The sequence below is a fragment of the Pleuronectes platessa genome, chromosome 1 (genome assembly GCF_947347685.1).
Source record: "Pleuronectes platessa chromosome 1, fPlePla1.1, whole genome shotgun sequence".
NCBI lineage: Eukaryota > Metazoa > Chordata > Actinopteri > Pleuronectiformes > Pleuronectidae > Pleuronectes > Pleuronectes platessa.
Window position 1 is genome coordinate 26,333,336 of NC_070626.1, and position 10,161 is coordinate 26,343,496.

At 43.6% G+C, this 10,161-nt stretch overlaps 2 protein-coding genes across 2 annotated transcripts; both read left to right on the forward strand.

The window, feature by feature from the left end:
• Positions 1-1,582: 1,582 nt before the first annotated feature.
• Positions 1,583-6,468, forward strand: spata5l1 (spermatogenesis associated 5-like 1). The gene is made up of 11 exons (XM_053429696.1): positions 1,583-1,720; positions 2,345-2,964; positions 3,057-3,242; positions 3,713-3,997; positions 4,072-4,257; positions 4,636-4,794; positions 4,889-5,098; positions 5,191-5,415; positions 5,523-5,657; positions 5,802-5,927; positions 6,255-6,468. The coding sequence occupies exons 2-11, from the start codon at positions 2,371-2,373 to the stop codon at positions 6,390-6,392; spliced, it is 2,244 nt and encodes a 747-aa protein (XP_053285671.1). The 5' UTR covers positions 1,583-1,720; positions 2,345-2,370; the 3' UTR covers positions 6,393-6,468.
• Positions 6,469-6,591: 123 nt separating this feature from the next.
• On the forward strand, positions 6,592-8,119 carry c1h15orf48 (chromosome 1 C15orf48 homolog). The gene is made up of 5 exons (XM_053429671.1): positions 6,592-6,760; positions 6,861-6,931; positions 7,047-7,135; positions 7,282-7,342; positions 7,594-8,119. Exons 1-5 carry the CDS (start codon positions 6,604-6,606, stop codon positions 7,660-7,662), a joined length of 447 nt encoding a protein of 148 aa, XP_053285646.1. The 5' UTR covers positions 6,592-6,603; the 3' UTR covers positions 7,663-8,119.
• Positions 8,120-10,161: the final 2,042 nt, after the last annotated feature.

Sequence of the window (10,161 nt, forward strand, 5' to 3'; positions counted from 1 at the left end):
GTGACGGCACAGAGGGGAACTGTGCCAAGTCTGGTCTCGGTGTTGTGGAGCAGGAGCAGAGAGACACAGGCGAGGAAACAGATAAGTCAGGGAAAAGGTTACGGGACTAAAAGGATCAGGACGCAGACACAGGCAGCTTCTGACATGAGACAACTGAAGAGAGAAAACTTGGTTTGAGCAAAAAAAAAAAAAAAATTCATTACCAAACTAGAAAGACTCCCAGGGAGTGGACACGTCTGCCAAGGCCCAACAGTCCCCTTATGAAACCACATTTAAATTAACCAGATCCGGATTCTTCTGCACCAAATCACACACACTCATAAATATCCGAGATCCTGAGTTATTCTCTGAGAAATCCACAAAGATGTTGAAAAACACCCTATATCGCACTTAAATTTAATTAAATCTTTCTAACCCTAACCCTGACCCTTTTGATAATTTTCAAAATATGTTCCTCCCCGACCCATAATGCATCCTTCCACAAGGTTTCTGGGTAATCTGTCCTGTAGGTTTTCCGTATTCTTGCTTCCAACCATACACACAAAAGGATAGGGGTGGATAGTGTGATTTCTGACCAAGTTGTTTCTGAAAATGTAGGGTCTGTTTTCCCCCTTCATTTATTTATTCATTCATTCATTCATTCTCACTGCATCCCCCAGTCAACACTTCCTCCTCCAGCTCTAATCCCTCCATCCACAGAAACCCTGTTTATTTGTGTTAATAATCTCAGGTTGACAGACAGAACAGATTACAACTCTCAGCAGTCACCTCCTATCCACAATCCCCTCCACTGCCAGCAGCTACCTGTGGCAGGGACTACCTACTGAACACACACACACACACACACAGTCAAACGACCTTCTGCACTTTCGATACAACTGCTCCACTGTTTATATATAAATAGCAAACCACATGACTTGAGCACTCTTGATACACTCCCTGCAGGAGCTGCTTAAAAAGACCTACCTGCGAATTAAAGGTTGGATTAACATGTTTATCAGTCTCTGCTGCTCGGTGTAAATAAAAGTTGTCCAATCAGAGCCCAGACCCTCTCTTATAGCTCAGTCAACAAACAAACAAGAAAATGACACTTACAGGGATAAACAACAAACAAAAAAAACAGTTCTAATCATTCTGTTTCATAGGTTTTGAGCTCAAGTTCACTTCAGCTTTTCCTTCTAGTTAGTGAAACCATCTTTACCAAAACAAACGAAGTGAGGATCTGAGGACTCACCTCATGTTCACAGGAGTCTGAGATCAGCTGGTTGTTTGGAGACAAACGTCTATAGCCTATATTCATATTGCTTATAGTGTTTAAAATATATTGATTTTGTCTAAATTTGATTTCAATAGCACAGCAAATAATACAAATAAAACGTGTTGATTATTTTAGTATATAGTAGCTAATAAGTAACTAAAAGCTATAGTTTTTACTTTAAATAACACATTTCTGATGAATAAAGTTTGATAAACGTGTGTGTTGCCACCTGACGCGGGTGAAAACGACAGAAGAACAACTTCCGCTGCTGGGATGACATCATTTCCATCCGGTGACATCTACTGCGCATGCGCGTGCGGAGAACGGCGCTGCGCCATCTTGTCTGCAGACAGCTCCCCTCTCAGGCTCAGTCCTCCTCTAAACACTCCTGTCAGCTGCTCCGCTGCTTTCAGCTCCTCGAACCTTCACCGCCCTGTGGTCACATATCACCTGTTTCACCTGGTGAGTACCTGTGGGACTTTTAATCAGTTTAAATCATTCTATCGCTGGTTGTATCGTTGTTGCTAACAGCTAGCAGCATGTAGCCTAGCTAACACCGCAGCTCCATCGGTGTATGTATTCGCACGTTTGAGACTAAAACCTGTTGATAAACTCTGTTGGTCAGTGGAAACTACTGATGATGTTGTTATGATAGTTCATTTAGAGACGAGCTGATGATAAACAGCTGCACTCAGTTACTTGTTTACTTCTGTGTGCTGCCATTGGAGAGGAAAGTTTTCAGACTTTTAATGGAAAAGACACAAACACTATTTAGAAAACAATCCAAACTTTAAATCTAAGTAAACTGAAAACAACAAAAAACAGTACACAAGGACACATCATGTCAAACCCACAATAGTAATGCAGAATAAGAGTGAGTTGAGTATTGCACCTGCCCTGAAAACACTTAAAAAGATAAAAACACTAAAAGTATATAATGCATTAAAGATAATTCTGGCATTAAAACCTAAAAACCAGATTGTAAAATGTGCCAGACAAAATGCAACCAACCCAGATGAAGTGTATATCAACAGATGGTTAAATGATTCCTGGAGCTTATCCATCCTGTTTGTGTTTTCCTGTCAGCGTGGCCGGAGGCTGCCGGTGATTCGATGACGTCCCTGCGGCTGCTGTCGGTGGATCCATCAGACCGCGGCTCTCAGAGATGCCGGCTGGGTCCAGGCCTGATGTCGGCCCTGGGCCTGAGTCTGGGCTCCCCCCTGCTGGTGTCTGTCCCGGGGGGGAGCTGCCTGTGCACCGCCTGGCCCCGCTCCGACCTGGCAGAGGGCTTCCTGCAGATGGACCTGAAGTGTGCGTCTCCCGGTCTGATCTCTCATCCTCCCTCACTCCTGCACCTGGACCCCGACCAGCTCTCGCCTGTGACCTGCCCCAAACTGAAAGGTGTGAAGATAACCGTGGTAGTCCAGACGTTTGACTTTAAGAAACACACTCCTCACAAACTTATTCATGAGCTCGTGAAGGACATGCTGAAAGGTGTGTGTGTCCACGAGAAGCATGTGATCAACCTGGAGGACGTTGATACAGAGATCAGATATGTTGTGATTGAAAGCCTTCACCCGGACTCGGCCAGTTCTGGATTAATCACCTCGAAAACCGGTGTGGAGATAATTGGCATCCAGACAGTCCGCCATTACAGGAGTCAGCAGCAGGACCATAACACTGTGTCACTGGGAGGACTGGAGGAGGTCAGCATTTACTCACTGTAATGACATGACTGGTGTTTATCTGCAGAGTGAACCATGTGACACCTACATTTGTGTTTTTTACTGTATTTCAGGTGAGTGCTTCCCTGAGAGAGATGCTGCAGCTGCCTCTGCTTTACCCCGGTACCCTGAACTCACTGGGTGTGTCCTGTCCCAGAGGCGTCCTCCTGGTGGGGCCTTCAGGGGTGGGCAAGACCCTGCTGGTCCACAAGGTGGTGGGGGAGGTGGGGGCCAGCCTGGTGCTGGTCAGAGGGCCAGAGGTAAAAATACAAACATACATATCTCATCCTCATATTGTAGGTGTGATTTTATTAGATTACTATGTTAAGAATGTCAAACTTTCATTTTCAGCAACAGATCTGACCAGTAAATAATTTGTCAGTCAGAAATGTGATTTCCCTTGAAAGCAAATATAGATATAACCAATATTAAGTTGTTTAATATAAAGAACACTTAAATTCTCAAGCCAAAAGTGTAACTAGATTTTGTTTACATAGATTCAGATGTTTATGATTTAAAATACATTTCCAGGTCTAGTGAATATAAATGTGCATAAAGGACTGTTGGACTTTGGCAGAGGGATTTGCTCTGAGTGTCATTCTAGAGTTCTTATTATTTTTGAAGTAATTGTACAGGCAATTTAAATTTATTATCAATGTTTTAATTTGTTGTTTTGTACAATGAGCTTCATTTTGTCCTAAATTAAAGTTGTCTCTCTGTTTTGTGTCAGGTGGTGGGCTCCCGGCCGGGTGAGAGCGAGGAGAGGCTGCGGGCTGTGTTCGATCGAGCCCGAGCTGCAGCCGACGAGGGCCCGTGTGTTCTGTTCCTAGACGAGCTGGACTCTCTGTGTCCGAGGAGAACCGGCTCGTCGGCGCCGGAGAACCGCCTGGTGGCTCAGCTCCTCACTCTGATGGACGGGATCAATCAGTCGGATCGCTTCCTCATCGTTGGAGCCACTAACCGGCCGGACAGCTTGGACCCGGCTCTACGCCGGCCTGGAAGATTCGATAGAGAAGTACGACTGAATCCGTTCATCTTTACATAACGATAAATGTAAATCTCTGAACTTCTACATCCTTTTTTTCTCAGGTTATCATCGGAGCTCCCACTTTGCAGCAGAGGAAAGCCATCCTGTGTGTTCTGTGTGCGAGGATGCCTCTGTGTCCCGGCGTGGACATGGCAGAGCTCGCACAGAGAACTTCAGGCTTCGTGGGAGCGGACCTCAGTGCTCTGTGCCGGGAGGCTGCCATGCACGCTCTAAGAGAGACCTCTAAGGTAAATACACCAAGCACCATATCGCTTAATGTTTTTCAGCTGCCTTCAGACCTACATGTAGGAACCTCTGACAGGGGCCCTAATGTCCAGATTCATATTTGTACGATTATTTAAAAAAACAAGTCAACCTTGTTTTGTGGTGCCCTAGTGTGTTTTGCCCTATGTGTAAAATAAACCATTTGCAAACATTGCAATGTACTTGAATTGCTCAAGATCATTTGTTTCAAATATATAAACCATAGATCCATGGATCTCAAACACAGTATTGACCATGAGTGGATTATACTGGTGGGATGTAAAATAGATTGAACTAAAATCGAAGTGATGAGATGTAGACTCATGCATGTTTCTTCTACATGATTGTGTGATTGTCTGCAGGGTTCAGGGGAGCAGCTGGTGCGTATGAGCCACTTCCAGGAGGCCCTGAGGCTGGTGCGTCCCTCCTGCCTGCGCGGCAGCCTGGGCAGGACGGAGCTCCCTCCGGTGTCTTTGGAGAAGATAGGAGGCCTGGACGAGGTCAAGCTCAAACTAAGACAGGTACATGAATGGCAGTGGTTTGAATTATACAAAGAGTTGTCATCTGAGTTTGTTTTAATGATACTTTATTATTTTTTGTGTCCGAACATCCAAGAGTATTGAGTGGCCGATGAAGTATCCGGAGGCCTTTGTGCGTCTGGGTCTCAGTCGGCCCCGTGGCGTGCTGCTCTACGGACCTCCAGGATGTGCAAAGACCACCCTGGTCAGAGCGGCAGCAAGCTCCTCCCACTGTGCCTTCCTGTCTGTCAGTGGCGCTGACCTCTACTCTCCGTATGTCGGAGACTCAGAAAAGGCTTTAGCACAGGTACCGTCTTTTCACAGCCCGTAAAAATGCCCCCTGAATGACTTCCTGTCTGTTTCATCCGTAAACACTACTTCCTGTCTGTCCACTTCCAGCTGTTTCGACAGGCCCGTGCCTGTGCCCCCTGTATCCTTTTCCTCGATGAGATCGACTCTCTGATTGGCTCTCGGTCGAACAACCAATCCAGCGGCGTGCACACACGCCTCCTGTCTGTGTTGCTGAATGAGATGGATGGGGTCGGCCTGAGGTCGCTGGAGAGGAGAGGGACAGAGAAGATCCTCCAGGCAGAGGGAGCTGAGGAGACCCGCCCTCAGGACCAGGTCAGAGACGATGCAGATGTGCTCCAGACAACATCTTCCATCCCTTTGGAAACATCAGATCAGTTTAGCTGTTGAGTGAACATGTTATGTTTCATGCTCTCCGACAGTTGGACTGCCAGGAAGTATGCAACAAAGAGGTGATGGTCGTAGCCGCCACAAACAGACCCGACTGCTTAGACAGCGCCCTCCTCAGGCCTGGAAGACTGGACCACATCATCTACGTCCCACCACCCGACCAGCAGGTGAATACAAATCCAAAATGTTGTGAGAGCTGTTCAACAGTAGTGAATTTAATTATAGTAAAATAACTTTTCCCATGAATGTGTATTTAAAAAGCAGAAAAATACCGGGCTGGCCTTGTATATGGATATTTATTGTGTTTCTAGGCTCGACTCGCTGTCCTGAAGGTGTGTATGCAGTCGATGCCTGTTGCCGCTGATGTGTGTCTGGAGGAACTAGCGTCAAAGAGCGAACTTTACTCTGGAGCTGACCTGGAAAACCTGTGTAAAGAGGTAATGTGAAGCCTGACCAGAGATGAGGCTGAATGTTGTGGGGAAACAAATCATAGAATCACGATTTGAAGTGGGAATTTTCACAAAATACATGTATATTCTATAATGTGAATTTCTCTGCGCTTTGATTCACAATTCAAGATTTAATTTTCTAGTTGCCACATCAACAAATCAAATAGATTGTTTCGACGAAAAGAAAAATACACACACACACTCAAAATGTGTCACTGCAAATGAAATACATTATTAAGGCCATATCACAACATGTCTGATCTCTGTATCAAATATATATTCTCAAAGTAAAATATTATTGTTTTTGTTTTCCAGGCTGCTCTGCTGGCGCTTCAAGAAGAGAACATGGCGGCTTCTGTCATCAAACACACTCACTTCCTGCAGGCCCTCGGAAAGATGAGCCCCTCTCTCACTGCACAGCAGATACACAAATATCAAACAAACTTCAGATGACAAACACTAATCACCACAACCCTCTGTAGTGATGACTTGTTAAAACAATGTGTGAAATAAAAATTGTGAAACTCGATCTCCGGTGTCTTGTGTTTTGTTTCTAAAATTAGTTTTTAAGATCCCAAAGTTCAACCGTTGACTTTCACTTCTTAACCGCGGCCACAAGAGAGCGCTGCACGCCCAGAAAGTGTATTGATCATCAGCTGAGTGGATGTGGGGAGTTATTGGACTGTGCGTCTGCATCTCGGTGCAGGAAGCTGTGTCTGTCTACGTGCCTTTCACCTCGTACGGCTCCTCATCCTGCCTACATCAGGCCGGCTCACAGGATGCTGAGCTGAGAGGCGTCACACACTTCTCTGCAACAACAGGTGAGTGCTGCCACGTCCAGCTGCTTCTCTCTGACCTGTTGACTCTGCTTCACTGACTCTCGTTTTATTATTAAATCTAATATAACACATTTCTCTTTAGGTGTTAGAAGGAGAAAAAAAACAAATTTAAAAATGAGTGGATTCTTCCAAATGTTGAACAAGAGGAAGGAGGTGAGCGTCTCGTTTGAATGTTTGATGAATTTTGTATCGTGGATATTTGGTTAATATCTTATCTGCATTTTTATTTTTACATTTAAAAACAAATTTTTTTAATGGGGTTTTCCAGCTGATCCCTCTGATTGGGTTCATGGCGTTTGCCGGAGTAGGAGCCACCTCGGCTGCGCTCTACTTTCTCTTCACTAAGAATGATGTCATGTGAGTTTTATTTGACTTCCTCCTTTTTGTGGTCGAATCGCGTTCCACTGCATTCATTTTACAAAGTGCTTCTCCTCTTTTTTTTGGCATCTAAGAAAAGCTTAATAATCACAAATGTAATCTTTTTATTCTCTGTTTTTTTTTAGTTTGAATAAGACCAATAACCCAGAGCCATGGGAGAGAGTGGACCCATCAAAACCCCAGAAGGTAAACTCTCATGTTAAATGATGTGTTTTGTTTGGATGGTTGTTAATGAGCCTCACGGACATGCAGAGTCCTTCAGGGTGCAGCTGCAATGTGCTGAGTCACTGAGGAGGAAATCTTATCAAATTAGCAGCAGCCTTACGTTCCCACACGTCCTGGCTCTCAGCACCGGGTGGTTCATGTTATCTGTCTCTTCAGTTTGGTTTCACACTAACAAACATGCGTCACATGAAGCCCTAATTTTTAAATTGCAGCTCATCACCATCAATCAGAAGTGGAGGCCGGTGGAGGAGCTGGAGCTGGTGAGGAAACTCACCAAGTAAAAGAGAAGGCAGACGTCTGCCAGGAGGATCCACCGGTCTGCCGAGCTGCCATCAAGCCGACACGCCCCCTCCCATCAGTCGAACAGAATCCTTTCTGCACAAACTAGGATGCTTTGTCACTCAGTGTGCGGAAACGCTTCTGCTCCACTGGCGGGGGTTCACCCTGCTGAGCCCGAGGACATCCACAGCAGCAGGAAACGACTGGAGCAGAAACTCATACTGTCATAAAGTGAAAGTGGAATAAAGTCACTGTGGGTTTCTGTGTTGTTTTTACAACTTGTCGATTAATATTGAAGCAGCTGCGTTTCATGTGTCGTCCGGTTGATGAATCTCACAGAAACCACAGATGTCAGATTAGATGTGAATGAATGATGGTGTGTAAATGTGAAGATGCAACAAGGTGATGTGAGTAAATAATGTTCTGTACAGTGTCAATAAATTATTGTCAACAACCCAACTTCTGAGTGTGTGTTTTCATGTGTTGTGAGTCTGAATGGTGGATACACTGGTGACCTGCCCAGCTGACCATTACATTGACTGGTTGAGATCAATGTATTTGAATTTAAAAAAGTACAATATTTGACTCTGAGATGAAGGGAAGTAGAAGAATAAAGTTCCAAAGAATACGAATACTCAAGTTATGTACAACTACATCAAATTATACTTCAGTAAAGTATAAGGGTGAATTCACAGTCCTGTCTTCTGATGTTCTGAGTCTGTTCTGAATACAGCGGGAATAAGGAAAAGTTGAATTTGACTCCGTTGTGCACCGTTCTCTCTTTTGATATAAATATGATTTTAATTGTTATTGAGAATCTGATGAGGCGAAGCCAGACAGGACAGATGTAAAGTAATTACAGCTGAGCTAAAGTGAAGCTGCACTCATCTGATCAGTTTGTGGTTCAGTGCTCCCATTGAGTTTCATAACAATAGACACAATCCTCTTAATGTCCACCTTGTATCTCAGAGGGAAAAAACCATATCAGAAAACACTCCCACAGTGAAAAACACACAGACACACACCCATGGCCTGTGGTTCCTCCCGCTGCACCCTGGATCTGAATAATTTTCTGATTAATTATTAAACATTTAACAAGTAGTGTGAAGAGAGAGGGAGAGAGAGAGAGGGAGAGAGGGAGAGGCCCGGGCATTGTTTCTTTCTCTCAGTAAACATTTTCCTCTCTTGTGTTACTCACACCCATGTTCGGTTACACGTTTAACAAGTGGGGTTTCATTTTTCAAACATTTCCTTCCTGTTTGCACAATGACAGTTTGTTTGTATATATGATCTGGAGTTCTGTGTCAAGAGTGTCAATGAGATGCAAACGTTCTGTGCTGCGGTCATAACTTAATCTCACCTATGAAGCTTTGTGTCTGGATGGAAGGTTATTTAAGGAGACAATGGCAGAGGAAGGACGCTGTGTAAGTGTGTGTGTGTGTGTGTGTGTACGTGCATTTGTGTACGTGTGTGGTGGAATTGGAGTACGTGACTGGTCCCAGTCATGATGAAACCACAGACCATGTGACCAGTGAATAAAGTGAGGTGGTGGCTGCTCTCACTGTACATGACAGCAGAGGTGGAGTTCCCCTAAGAACTCTTGACTTGAGTGAATCATAGTTCACAATCTAAAAACACATACTCACATAATTATATAGTTTCTTTGGTAGAGTCGGGTGAGACACTGGTGCAGCAGAGGATTCAGTTAATGAGTTAATGGTTCTCTTCATGGAGGCCAGCAGGTGAGTGGATGCTGTGTAAACTTCTGGCTCTGCTGTAAACACAAGTTCCCTCCCCCTGCTTCTGTGGAATCCACCTGCTGCCTGGAAACAGTGACACTCCCAGTTTGATCATGTTGTCCCTGATAAACCCTGCAATAAATCTGCTTACTGAATATACCCTTTGTATTTTTAAATTTAGATTAAACATTTATTAACAAGTGCCTTTTAATGAATCTATCTAATCTCATACTGTCATTGTATTTTAATGTATTGCATACGTTTTTTTTAATCTATTTTAGTTGTAATAAACCTGTTATTACTTTTTGTAATAGATTGATCCTTTTATCTATTTCACCTCTTTTTACATCTTAATCTGCTTTTTTTTATCTTTGATTTAGCTCAAAAAAACATTGTCTGTATGTTTTAATTATTGTTGTTTTTAATGTTCCTGTACAGCATCTTGAGTGTGTTACATGCTCAATTATTATACTTTATCTTTATTATTTGCCTTTTTTAACACATAATTATTTAAAAACTTGACACATTAAAGGACTAATTCATGTAGTTTCAGCCACATATTCATACACTTTTCAACATCATTCTATATACTGTATAGTGCAGTTCTTTGCTCATCATAACCTGAGCACACAATAATAAAAGAGAACTAGTTTTTCAGACGGACGTGTTTTGTGCCTCTGTTTGTAGGTGAAAACAAAAGTGTGATGTAAATTAGACACAAACATTTGCACGTTATCTCAAATGATCCTGTAAAGAAAATGC